The sequence below is a fragment of the Calypte anna genome, chromosome 14 (genome assembly GCF_003957555.1).
Source record: "Calypte anna isolate BGI_N300 chromosome 14, bCalAnn1_v1.p, whole genome shotgun sequence".
NCBI lineage: Eukaryota > Metazoa > Chordata > Aves > Apodiformes > Trochilidae > Calypte > Calypte anna.
The window spans coordinates 1,189,108-1,203,348 of NC_044260.1; the positions used below are offsets into that span (position 1 = coordinate 1,189,108).

Below are 14,241 nucleotides of genomic sequence, written 5' to 3' on the forward strand. Positions count from 1 at the left end.
CAGAATTACTTTTACTCCAGAATAATAAAATGTGCTGCTCAAAACCAATACTTTTCTTACACTGATAAGTAATGGGCCACTGAGTGCAAGGTCAGCTCCAACCTAGAGACATCTGTTCTGAACTAACATTGCAGGGCTGAGGGATCAGGAAAGCAATGAAAAGCTCTTTGAACAGCAGTAGTTTGGAACAAATACTAATTTGTACTTCTGTTCTGAGAAGTGATGTAAAATAGCATTTCTAGTGCCATTTGATGTAAATTGAGACTTTTATGTGGAATCATTACAAGTATCAACATCTACTTCTGCAAATTCCTCTGGAAGGCAAAGTGTGGGGGGTGTCTCTTCACAACTTAAACCAGAGCTCCTCAGGAATGAACTCAGAGCTTTTTCTTCTGCAGGAATAACACCAACATCTCTCTTGGACCAATGAACAGAACTCTGTCCTTCTCCTGGGCAGCTGAGGAGCTGGGAATCGAGGCACACTGAGGGAGTAACAATTGTTTCTTCAGACCAGTCAATGAAGCACTAACATGAGTTGACTCTGGGATGAAAAGGTATCAGCTTCCAGTGGCAGAGAGGCACTCCTGGAACAGGACCTGTCTGTGCCAGGCATCTCTCCCCACTGCCCCAAAGGCACTGCAGATGTCGTGCCTTGGACTGCCCTGATCCTGCTTGGTTGCTGCAGTGCCATGGAACGTTCTCAGAAACTCTGGAGAACTGTCAGGTGCAATGAATGTGTAACCCAATCAACCAAGGTATTGAAATTGCCTAGAAGATTAATGCAAGGATTGCCACCTCCTTTTTACTTGGCTTCCTTCATCTGTGGGAGTGCTTATTTGTGCTGGAGGTAGACAAATAAATAAATAAAGCCCAAGGGGAGGAGAAAGGAGGGAAGGGACTCCAAACCAGCCAAATAACCTTTGAAATACAACTTGTGCTGCTGCTGACAGCATCCTGGAACCTCTTAATCACCAACTACATACAACCTGGCAGCTGGAGAGAGAGCTGGCTGCTAACCCCATGGATGGAGCATCCAATTGCTGTCCCAAAGAAACTCCCTTCCCACCACCAGCCACCTCCTGCTGCCTGGATCTCCTGCCACAAACCACCTGTGCTGCCACAAAATCTTCAATCTGCCTCTGAGAAGAGCAGGATTGCTAAAGGACAGCTCTTTGCAAAGCAGCTCCAGCATCTCCTCACCTTCCCCACGAGTCAGTACCTCCTATAGTGGTCATGCCCTGAGCCACAGCACAGGGTCCTTGTCTAAAAGGGCATCACATGGGCTACATGCACTGAATGGTGTGGTGGCAGCTGTGGCTCAGCCATAGAGACTGTGTGAGATGATTGCTGTGAGCTTCACATTCCCAGCAAAACACATTTTGAAGCTGTGGATATGGACAGGTCTCATTCATGTGGAAGCAGCACCTGCAGCAGCACCGACACAGATCACCTTCCTGTCTGGCCCAAACCATGAATCATTTGCACCAAAATGCTGCTATGACAGCCACGTCCCCCTGCCCTGTGGCTATGGTAAGAACCAGCAGTAAAGCCCACGAGGCTTTACCTCCAGCCTGGCACTTTCCAACCTTGATTTCCTCATCAAGAAAATATGGACAATAATGCTCGATTGCCTCAAGAGGGCTCCGTGAGACTTCTCTGAAGAGCACTGCTATGTCCCGGGATGAAAGGGGAGATAACTCACCCAGGACCAGTCAGTTCTGCTCTATCTTCCATGCCATATGTTGCTCAGTACCTACCACCCCTCCCACACATACACAGGATTGATGCCTTGGCTTTGAGGAGCACTCAGAAAGAACAATATATATGGTGTGCCTGTCTTTTTCCAAAGCCACTGATGACTGTGAGTTCTGCCAAGCCAGAAAAGAAAAGCAAGCAGAAATTAATACTTTTTTTTTTTTTGAATAAAAGCGATTGGGCATTTCCTTACAGACAGTGAGGTTTGGGGAGGGCTTTCCTGTGGCTGCTGCAGCCCAGCTTGACAAACCAGTCCATGACTGAAACCAAGTGGCAAGAGTAAAGAACAGGGAACCTGCTTAAGCTGTTCCACTCAGAGAAAATCTCTCCATGGTAGGTCAAGTTTTGCCAGGCTCTGGGGCCCAGAAGTCCTCTGCCCACACCGCTGTCATCTATCACTGAGCACAGGACCTCTCCCCAGTGGGAAGCCCTGTAACCTGCTCCCTGGTGGCACTGAACAGCTCAGTGGCAGAAAGGAAGGCAGAGGAGATCCATGGAGTAGCTACCCACGTAGGCAGCTCCTAAATCCTTATGACCTGAGGAACAGCCTCCAGGTTTGCCTTTGGGAGGATGGAAGAGGCAATGGCAACACCCACACCTGGTTAACAGCCTAGGGAAGGCTCAGACCTTCTCACCTTGTAATACCTGCTCTGAGCAGAGGTGCAGCATCACTCAATAACCAGAAAGCTGTGATTAAACTGTTTTTCCTGGCAAGAATCAAGGCATACCCGAAACGAGTTCTCACCTCTCCTCCATCCCAACACCAAGCTGTGGGTTCACGACAGCTTTACACAGGCACCTCCTCCTTATCACCACACAAAGTCAATCCTCTAACCCTGAGTCTTGCTGCCAATTCTCACACAAGGAGGTTTTAGGTTCTGAAATCACCCCACTTTGGTTACGAAAACCCAACTTGAATGCCAGACAGTCTGGGAGCCTAGAGCCATTTTCTGTTGCTTTCAGATTATGGCTCGGCCTCTGGTGATGCCCTGGAGGTCACTCTGTTGATAGAAGAATACTTGGACAAAGTGTTTTGAAGCTGGGCTGACAGCTCCATGGCTTGTTATGCCTGCTGTGTACCCTGACACTTTGCAGCCAGGCACGTGGAAGAACTTTCACAGGTTTCACTTCAAAATTCCTCTCTTTTTATTGGGCCCATGCTGGGCAGTGCCTGCAAGCAAAGCTGGAGGGAGTCTGATGCTCTGTAGCCAAAAGCTTCAGAATCTTTATTGCCATTGGCTTTGAGATAGTTTAAAGCAAATCTTTTACAAGGTAGAATGCAATATAAACCTGCCAGCCACAGTTTTCCTTTGTTAGCAGCAAGGATGTAATTATCAAATTTACCTTTATACAAGTGATTGTGGACAGACTCCATGTGATCCCTGGGACTTCTCACTGCAGCCTGCCTATGGTTTTCCCCCAGCACCCATCATGGCAATATCTAAGGACTGACAAAGCTGTATTTGCCTGACAAAAGAGTATCCATGCAGAAATGCAGCAGCTGCCAGGAATGAATAGGCTATTCAAAGGCAACTGACAAGGTGTATTTCCTAATTTTAAAACTTGTTGTGGAACAACTAACCAGACAGAAAGCTGACAGCAACAGTGATTTCTTTGTTGGGTTTGGACACTCTCTGCTGCAAGTGTGAACTAATTTATTGTTGCATGGCTGAGGTTCATGTGTTTTAGCTGAATACTTGCTTTTCTGAAAGAAAATCTTTCTGAGATAGCATAGAATATGGGAATTTAAAGCACACAAGTGGAGGGAAAATAAAGTAGCAGCACTCTGGAGTATTGTTTACCATGGTGCCCAGTAGAACTTAATCTTGGAACATAATGGAGAAGAAAATACAGTCTCTTTTCCTGCCTTTGGATATACTATGCTGCTCTGTTTGCCTTTACTCCTCACTGCTAAGTGACCAAGGCAGAGAGGAGGAATAGCTTTAAAAAACCCTTTAATTGCTCCTGATCCTACAGTGGAGATTTTGGAGGAGCACCAGATGAACTTTGGACTATCAACCTCACAGAAGATCTGAGTGAGGGTCTTCTGCTCTCACTGGGATGCATTTTCTGCACCTGATAGAGGCGGCACAAGAAACAAACAGCACATCTTGAGAAAACAGATGAAAGTAACCAGTATTTCAGAGAAAGAAAAGCCCAGAAGAGCATAGCTTTCCTCAGAGTGATCAACTGGTGATCCTCAGATGGCTCACCTCCCTCTCCCATTGCCCAGCCCCTCAAGCTCCCAACAAGGACAGACTGTCCTCAGCTGCCGCTGCCAGCACTGCTTTCTGCCATCACCATGTTCAGACTAATACTGGGAACAGCATGATTCCTCTTTCCTCCCTCCAAACCTGTAGAAAATAAACCTGCTTTTACCCTACAAGATCAAATTGAAGGTTTTAGAGCCCTCAGGGAGAAACTTTTTTTTTTTGTTACTTTTACCATTGCCTGGCAAGATCCAGGATGGAAGAAGAAAAAACCTCTGTGTGGGTCATTTGCACTACATGGTCCACTGTGCACTACCCCCAGCAGAACAAAGGGTTATTTCCACCAGAACAACTCATGCTTATAGGAATAATTCACAGCAAACACCTTAAGCAGACAGTTGCCTTAACATAGACATTTAAACTCTCCACACCTCAGCAGCACTGCCAGACACCTCCCAGGCTTTTTGCACACAGAAGGATGGCTCCTGCTCATCACACTTCTGCAGGCTCAGCCCCATTTGGTGTTTCCAACTTGCATGAAAAGCCCTTGCTCTTCACCTGACGTGGCTTTGACAATCTCCCCAAGCACCTGAAACCACAAACCCTCAGGGTTCTACAGGCAGTCCCACACTCACCTGCTCATGGTACTCGATGCCCATGCTCAATGTGTTGATGAGGATGGCGATCATAATCCCTCGGTTGAAGTACTTGCTCTCCACGATCCTCTTCAGCTTGCTGCCAAAAGCCTTCCACAGGCGGCTCACTTTGTTCCTCTCCTTGGTTTTTTTCTTCTTCCTCCTCCTCCTCCCCCGTGGCTGCTGGAGTTGGTCTCTGTGGTCTCCGTGCTGCAGGTCCCGGGTGAACTCGTAGACGCCGTTGTTGTCAGAGTCGCAGCTGTCAGACTCGCTGAAGGCGAACTCAGGGTCGTCCAGGAGGCTGGCACAGAAGGGACATTCCCGCAGCTCGCAGGTCAGGGTGTCACCCGGGGGGCTGGGCAGCGGGCAGGCAGCACCCAGCCCCGACAGCCGGCTGGGCGTCCGCCGCAGACCTGTGAGGGGAGAGACTCAGAGTCACCACCACCTCACCCCCTCAGCGTGGCTGACAGACCCCAGTCCCCACAGCACCAGGTCTGCCCACCTTCTGCCGCAGCCTCAAAGAAATGGAATCCCCTTCGAGCCATCCATCTCACCAGGTGGCTCTTGCTTTGCCTCGTTTTCCCCTCTCTTACCCTCTCCCCAAGGCCCGGCACTCGCTCTATCCCCTCCGTGGCGCTGAGGGGCCACTCTCCACAGAACGCGGCAGCCATCTTATGTTGGGCTGCTGGAGGAAGACTGCGAGGCACAATTCTCTCCAGTTATTTTTTTATGATAACTGACCAGGCTAACATCACCAGCGGTGATCTGAGGGCTACCCAGCTGTGATACATGGTTTAGACAGTGTTTTCATTTAGCTAATAACCAGGAGAGAGAGGGAGAAATGGACCCTAGGTAGCTACTGACCACAGGACACAGCTCGGAGAGTCATGGAGTCCCTTCACGGTCTTTAATAAAGCTTAGGTGGGTTCTTTGCTTGAGGCACGAGACCGACTGCCCAGGGTGTTTTAAAATCAAACACATTGCCACATGTTTAGTGGTGCGAGGAGAAATGCTGCTGCCCTCACACAGCCTGGGTAGAGGGATGATACGGGCAAACGTAACGTGGATGATTGGGGTGGAACAGGAATCAGATGTTATTTTCTCATATTCAGAAATCAGACATTAAAAAATCCCACACCATGAATGCATTGCTGTGAGAGCATGGGATCCTTCCTAGAAAATACCACTCAAGCATCAATGACAACTTTCTTTGAAGTTCAGGGAAATAAGGGGAGAGGATGGTTTTCCTCCTTAAGATGCCCCTTTAAGATGTTGGGAAGTTGGATAGGGACAACACTTGGATTGGTTTCGGGGAGACCAAGCAAAAGGCAGGGGATACTCCTGGCCTAGGAACTTGAAGCTCACCCAACAGTAATGCTGCTGATTTCAGCCACTCCTAGCTGACATTCAAGGACATTTTTAAAGAGAAGGCAGCACCAAACAAAAGTCACCCGTTAGCTTGAAAACTGGGTTGCGAGAAGAGTCAAAATGTATTTTACTTACCTGAATGCCACTGAGACATCACTGGCTTTCAAAACAGCCTTGCAGGAGAGGACTATCCCTTCTCCTGGTCATTACATCAAAGACACCAAGAGGATCAGAAGTATTTGCCCCCTTACTCAACCTGTAAGCAGCACTGGTGCAGCACTGCACGCATGGTGTTTCCCATCAGGATCCATCTGTTAAGGAAAGACTGCAGCACAGCCACAGCAGCATGGATAGCAGAGGTAGTGGGCTTGCCAGACATCATTTAATGCTATCAAAGTGTTAAAAATTATATGAAAAACACTGGCGCCACAGATGTCTTCAAAATACCAGAGTCTCCTTGGCTGCTGCCTGCTAAAATAACCTCACAGCATTGCAGGGCACAAGAACACGAAGGAACAGGCTGTACTTTATGCTGTTCAATTCCACAACAAAAGGAGGGAAGAGAATACTCCCTCCCACAATTGCATCTTTCCCAGCAGACACCAACCTTGCTTCCAGCTGGAGCTGTGAGTGCCCTGGCTGCTAATACCTCCTTAATGCTCTCAATTATCACTTGTGTGCTCTCCTTGCACACGCCTTGCAGTGAACAGACTCTGCTTATTGACTTGTAAGAGTGGAGAGGGGATTAAGCAAAACAGCTCTTTGCCCAAAGAGGCTGAGGCCAGGAGGGTTGGGTAAGCTTATGGGTCCACCCCACCTTTCTGGCAGAACACAGGGTAAGGACTTTACATGGCTCCTTTGCTAAGTTTAGGCTGGTATGGAGAAACACGAGTGGGGAACTGTGCCTGGCAGAGCTACACCCCCAGGAGCTCACTTCTTTGGCACTTAAGGATCCTCCTGAAGCCCAGAAGACACAACCATCATCTCTGCTGTACAAAGATGGTTTTGGTGTGGAAGTGAACCCAAGTCAGCCCTGTTGGTGTGGCAGGAAAGGCTGTGGTAGGAGTGGGAAGGAGGAACTCAAAAGAGCCAGAGACACAGAGGGGAAGAGTTGAGCACTGAGACATTGTGTGTAGGGGGTCCCCAGATGGACCCAGCTGACTTGCTTCCCTTCCCAGCCCCTGTGCTCCTCAGGGTGACAAATAAGCTGCTGCTCACTAGCCAAGAGCTGTGGCATCCACCCCTTCCCCTAGAGATGACCACACTTCTGAAAGAGACAAAACCATTTCAGGAGATTTGTTTAAAGGATTTTGGCATCCTCTGGGCTTAAATGCCTTTGGAAAAAGAGGACACTATAATTGCATTATTAATAGCAACTCCATCTAACCTCTGGCTTTCAAAGAGCCAACACTTGAAAAATTTCTAAGTCATTGAAATGGTGGCCCTGGGATGTCACAGTTAGGACTGAGACTGTGGGCTTTCTTCTGTAGAGGAACCCAGCAGCAGATCCCCTTGCAAGCACAAAGAACCAAAGCTTTGACTTGAGCACTGCCTACCAAGCAACAGCTCTTCTGCTCATCCTCGCTTTCCCAGTTCCAGACTTCTGCAGAGCCTGGGCATTTGTCTCAAGGTAAATACACATTGTCATAATAACCTTCTTTACTTGCATAGCTAAAGACAAATGAATGATTCATACAAAGCTTTTGCTTAACAATGGAAGAACGCTGCAACTAACCTTGCCCCTTTCTGCCCTCCTGCTAAGCTCCATTGAAGGCAATTTCTATAAACAATCCACTTTACCCTTTTGTATGGTTGCTTAAAAAAAGAAAGCAACAACCCTAAAAATTGACAAAGACAAGCCATCCAACCTATTTGGCAAGCAACCTTTACTGTGACCCCCCCCAAGCTAGGCTTGGTATTTTTTCAGCACATACATCACTGGGATAAATATTTGTGTCCATGCACACGGGGATAAACAGTTTCAGAAAACACAGGCATTCTAAAAACAGATTACAAGTTTGGCTTAAAGAGATTAAAAAACAGAAGCTAGATCCTTTTGACTTTTTACTATTTGAGGGCTTAAGACTATTTTTCAGCCTTCAGCTCCAGTTTTCCCAAGCAAAAAAAAAATTAATTAATCAGCTTGTTTATCCTTACCATGCTCTCCTACCAGTTGCTGCAGCTTCCCATAAGAGTCTGTGCTCAAATTTACAGGGCTATTAACCACGGCCACAGGTGAATTACCATTCTTCTTTCCTTTAGGAACTGGAACAGAAGTGGCTTTGCTAGTTGAAGAAGGCAGGATGGTAGGATAGTTCATGTTGCCATGGTTGGAGAGTCCAGCAGTCAGTTTAATGCTTGCAGGGGCATTGGAAGACTTACAATTCATCTGTGGCCCTTCAACATGACAGTCTGCATGGTAAATGCTGTGCACAGACTCCGAATCTGGAGGAGGAGCAGGACCCTGCAACTTGGGTGAGGGAGGAGGAAGCATCAATCGACCTCCAGGTTTCATCACCTTGAGTTCCAGGTCACAGATCTCAGGGTTGGAGCACGGGCCCCGAGGGCTCCCATTGCTGATATGGTAGTGGTGGTGGTGGTGGTGATGGTGATGGTGGATGAGGTGGTGTATGGAGGTGATGCGCTTTTTGCCCCTCTGGCTCTGCCCGTTGGTGCTGCTGTTTGGGTTGACTTTTTTCCGGCGCTTGCTCTGCCAGTTGTTGTACAGCCGGATCGTTCTCCTCTTCACCTTCCTGAAGATGTGGCAGATGTATTTGAGCAGCTCCTCGTAGCAGCTCCCTGGCTCTGAGAAACTTGCAATTGTGCTGTCGTTGGAGAGGTAACGGGCCCGCTGCTCCTGCATCAGCTGGTTCTCCCGCTGCTTTGTTTCAGAAAACTGTGTTGCTATCACAACCAGGCACAAGTTAATCATGAAGAAGGAACCAACCTGGAGAAAACACAGGGAAAGGAATTAGCAGGGAACTTGACAAAGCAAGACCTGCTCTTGACCACCACACGCTATCTGAACTTGAAGCGTGGTTCGTAGAAATCCCAAGATTTCCAAACATGCTGAATCTCAGGGACTGCTCACCAAATGTGATGTCAATGTGTGCCTGAGAACTGCTAAATTTGGTCCTAAGTCATGTTAAATTATTTTGGTAATGGCAAAGCAAGCTGTAAACAACAGCCTTCACCACTTTCCTCCCCTCAACAGTGATGACATTTGCTGCTAACACAAGGTCTATAAAACACAATGCAATCAGTCACCACCACAAAAGAGATCCCAGGAAACACCCTGCCAACCTGCAAGGAAAGATGGTCTGAAGTCCATTCTGTGTGTGTGAATGTCCTTTTGAGGACAGTCAGGGTCCATGCATCTCCAGGAGATTCAGTGCTCCAAGGAAAGCTTGATTTACTGTTTGGTTGAGTTGATGTGTTCTTGGGTGATACCAGAGTTTGAAGATGAAGCCCCAAGGGTAAGAATGTGAAGTGACATAAGGCTACATCTTTCCCTCAGCTGCTGGGTCCACAAACTGTTTTTTCACCACTTGGGCTTATAAATCAGCCAAAGGAAAATGTCAAATATTCCCACCGGAGAGTAAGAACCCAAAGGTGTAAAAGGGACTGATGTCATCAAAGTGCCACTGTCACCATGGCCAAACCTCTGTGCTGTGGTCAGTAGGAGACATATGGATTTCATTTGGACCACTGTCTGGTGAATCCTCAAGAGAAGCCACTGGGAAATGGTTTGCAGTGCTGTTCTGCAGACTGTAATATCCACCTGGATACTCTTTGAGAAGCAGCAAGGGTGCCACTCCCAGCTCCAAGTGACTTGAAGATCAGTCACCTTCTGGCTTTTCTGCAAGGACCCATATGTAGGGACTCAAACGAGTGGAGCATAAATCTCTACTAAGTGTGGCCTGTTGCTAAAGGCTCAAAAATCACTGCTTTCAGAATGCTATCCATTACTGGGAAAAAATCTCACACTGCTCTGATCCATGCCTTTCCCACTGGTGCTGGGAGCAGTGGTGGTTTGACTTCCCACAGCCTTCAAAACCACATTGATGAGGATGAAGCTATATATAAAGAATATCCAGCCACAAAAGCACTTTGAAGTGCCTCTTCCCCATGTTCTGCCTGATAGCTACACAGGACTTTTTCCTCTGCTCTCCTCCTGACATAAATGCTTCATTTTTCCACAGATGTGGAAACCCTGGACAAGTTTGTGCTCCCTGTAAAGGCAGAACCTTACTAACATGGAATGGCAGCTTCTGAAGGCAACCTCCAGTGAGTAATACTTTGTTTTTAGGAATGACAGCTCTGTAAGACTTCAGAAGGGTGCACTATTATTACTGTTATTTAAAGGGCTCAGATAAGGATCAATATTTTAAAGGCTCTTCATTGAAACAAGGTGTCCTCTGGCACACTCAGGAGGCTAAAAAGAAAATCAACACCTTCTCTGCTTTTTGTTCTGATTAATGGTTGCTTGGCCAAGGCACAATAGTTAGGACACATCAAGGTGACAAGACCAAGACTGGGAGATTAAGAGGGAGGAATGACCATATGGCTTGACAAGCTGTGACCATGCATCACATGTGACACTAAAAAGGAGAGTGGTAGCCAATGATCTGTCCCCACAGCACTAATCACAACCTGCATGATTACACTTTATGGGGGGAGAAGGGTCTCCCACCCTGAAGTCTATCTGGCTCTTCCCTGTGAAATGCACAGGGAACAACTTTACCCACCAGGACAAGGAGTGGGAGCATCCCACGGTTCATACTTACTATTATAAGCAATATAAAATATATAAAATTGTAAAAAGAATGTGCATCCATCACATAATACATGATGTCAACCCATCCTTCCAGGGTTATAACCTACAGAAAAGACAGAGAAAGAAAGTGTAAGAACAAAAGTCAACCAAAAAGTTAGTAAACATGAATCATCTGATAGTGCCTGGTACTCATCACTCCACAGCACCTCTCAAGTGGCCCAAGGTGGCTTCAGAGAGCAGCAATGTGTGACCAAAGGACTGAGCTGAGCTTTCTACAAGAATCTGGTACAATTAAAGTGATTAAAAAATTACATGAAAACATATGAACCACTGGTTCTAAGCCAGTGCAAAGAAATTCCAAGGAGGGATTATATACAATGCAAAAGCCCCTCTCTCCGTGCAGAGATCTGGGGCACATCTCAGGCTCCTGGTTTCATAATGCTACCTGTAAAATTCCTAAGCTGTTTAAGTCAATTTTATTTCTGTAAAACCATTTTCTTTGTGATTCTTACTGGCTCACTGTTACAACTGCATCACCAATGTCATAGTAGGAAGGCATCTGAATGGGAGAGTTACTTTAATTAAATGTAGAATTGATTTCAGACTCGTTTTCTCAGTCTTCCCTCAACTAAAAAAGAAGCCGAGGATTTAATTAACACCACACAGGCTGTGTGCAGAGCAAAGTGAATTCTGCCATGTAATTTACACTTTTTATTTAGATAAAACATACCAAATGTCTAGAGCTATCTTGCTACTAGACCTGGAGCTGAAATCCCAGCACAATTTCCATCAAAATCAAAGCTCCTGTCTGGATTTACTTGCACTGACATACCTAATTCACTATGCCTAATGTGAGCCTTGGTGGTCCCAGCATAACCCCAGAATTGCCACCTGCCTCCAATTTCAGGAGCATCATTCCTGATTTAAACCCTGTCTGCAGTGAAGGAACCATGAACAAGCTTGCTGTGAACAAGAAAAGGATCAAACCTCATCTGTCTGAAGGACTTTCTGTATGGCACAGGCAGAAAAGTTGTTCCATACAGAACCTGCTGTTGAGGTACTGAATAAAACAATGTTCTCATCACACCTGGAGCATCAGGGCAAAACATCAGCAGGGAAGTCAGACACGAAGCCTTGCCTTTTTTCTCCTATTTTGTTTTTATTCAAGGAGCTGGAAAAGGCTCCTGGATATGGCTGTGCTGCACACACAACCATCAATACTCACACTTCCCATCAGACTGTCAGAGCACCTTGCCATCAGCTCATGGGTGCTGGAAGAGCAACACTACCTACTCTTCATTCCTCCCACCCTCAAGTCAAACGTGGTGATGTCTTACCAGCAAGTTTTCAAACCCACTTCCCTTGTTGAAGCACGTGTAACTTAACACCCACCATGCAGCTGAGTGAGAGAATACAGCTAAACCCAATAAACATGATCTGCCAAGGAGCAGGTAAAAATTGCCTCTGCAGCTGTTTTACTTTGTCAGCATCATTAAAGACTTGGAGCAATCACATCTGATGGCATGCTGGCTGCATTCACACCAACTGCACCCATCTCTCCTGTTCCTCATTCCATGCATTCGATATTCTTTCATATCACATCCTCACTGCTGGGTCATGATATGCCAGACAGCACCACTCTGCTTCCAGCAGCATGGATTTCACAAAACCAAAAGGAAGGTTTTTTGGTCAGCAAGGGCCCCAGTGATCCAAATCTGTAACAGAAAGTTTTCAGCAGCAACAGACACATTTTTTATGTGTGGGTGCAAGTGCTGTTATTCACCCTGGAATCTGAGGAGGAGTTAAGCTGTCTGGGCAGACACAGGCAGTGATCAGTCTGTTCAGCAGCGTGAAACGGACAAGCAATCAAACTCAAAATGCCCTTTTCTGCCTTTCCTTTAACATGGTTGAAACATTTAAAGAGAGCAAAGTTCTCTTCAGCCACATTTCCTGTCTGCGTGGGCAGCTGATCATCTCTCAGTGCCTCTGTAGGTTCGGGGAGAAACTGGAGGGATCAAGCTGGGAGGTGACACAAAGCAAAACCAAATCCCTGCCAACTAAGAAATAGTCTCCTTTGTGCTGTGCCAAGTTCTCACCCCTCCTTTCCCTCTGTTTGGATGGGCATTTCAGAGTTAGGCTCCCACAGAAGGTGCTCCATCCATTTACACTTGGGGATGAAAAACGAGCCTAGAGATTCATAGAATCCTAGAACTGGCTGGGTTGGAAGGGACCTCAGAGATCATCAAGTCCAACCCTTGATCCACTCCCCCCGTGCTTCCCAGCCCATGGCACTCAGTGCCACATCCAGGCTCTTTGGAAAGATCTCCAGACACGGAGAATCCACTACTTCCCTGGGCAGCCCATTCCAATGCCTGATCACCCTCTCCAGAAAGAAATTCCCAGCACTGGATACACCTCTTCACCAAATTTGCCTTTGGATGGCACCCTCCAAATTGAAGTTATTGAAATGACTAAACACAGAGCCCTCTCAGCAAAAAGAGGTACCTGAGGGCTGCTGTTGGGCTTCTGCAGGCACTGCCAGCTCCCCACCTGGGAAACAGCTGCTGAGACAAGAGCAAGGGCCAACCAACAGTTAGAGAGAGATTTTTCTTGCACACTAGACAGCATTTTCAGCAAGAAATAAATCAACACACCACATTTCTCCTCTGGAGGGCTGAAAACGTTCATCCGGCTCTCAGAATATTTAAGATGTAATTAGAATTTTGCATTATTTACTACTCACTTGTAAACCAAAGGGATGCAGGAGGGATAAACAGACCACTGGGCTTTTGTTCTCCTGTTTGACATCTTTGTGGATTCATTCTTGGACCCATGGCCCAGTACAAATGCAGCAGTACCTAGGGGAAGGATTCCTGAGCTGCCAAGGATTAGAGAGCACTAGCAATGCTGTAAGGGAGTGTGCTCACAGACATCTGTTTTCTTTTTTTAAGCAAATAGCTCCAGAGAAATGCAGGACAACACACACACAGAGCCACCTGTCTGAACTGAAACAGTGTCTGTGGTTTTCACAGCCTGATCCTTGCCAGGCTGCCCACTTCTTTCCCGCTGTCCTTTTCAGTGTTCTGAATGACTTTACAACTACATTTTTACCTCCTCCAAGATCTCATTGCACATCCCCAGCAAGGCCTTGGTATAAAGGAGAACCACTTGAATTTACCAGCAGCTGGTCTACACACTGTGAACAAAACTCTCACTATTTTTGGAACCAAATCAAAGGCATCTCCACTGTTGCAAAGTTCACTGCTTGATCCTACACCCTTATCCTCAGACCAGATGACCTTGGAGGATTCCCTCCAACTCTTGCTTTTCTCCCAAGAACGTAGGTACGTTTTTTTTTTTCAGTAGTTGTATTACCTCCTGTTCCTCCCTTGGGGCACCCTGAACGCAAAGCTGCCTACTCTGCTAAGCAGAAATGCCTTCCTCCTCTCTTCAATCTGATTAATTAACTTGACTTCAGCTCCAGTATTTGGCCCTC

General features: G+C 46.8%; 1 protein-coding gene across 1 annotated transcript in view; it reads right to left on the reverse strand.

Annotated features, from left to right (window-relative positions):
• The window catches only part of CACNA1H (calcium voltage-gated channel subunit alpha1 H), a 208,143-nt gene that overhangs the window by 67,704 nt on the left and 126,198 nt on the right, over positions 1-14,241 (reverse strand). Inside the window, exons 8-10 of the mRNA XM_030459930.1 lie at positions 10,756-10,848; positions 8,126-8,915; positions 4,601-5,013 (exon numbers count right to left, since the gene is read on the reverse strand). Coding sequence (XP_030315790.1) covers positions 4,601-5,013; positions 8,126-8,915; positions 10,756-10,848 — 1,296 coding nt within the window. The remainder of the gene's footprint in view (positions 1-4,600; positions 5,014-8,125; positions 8,916-10,755; positions 10,849-14,241) is intronic.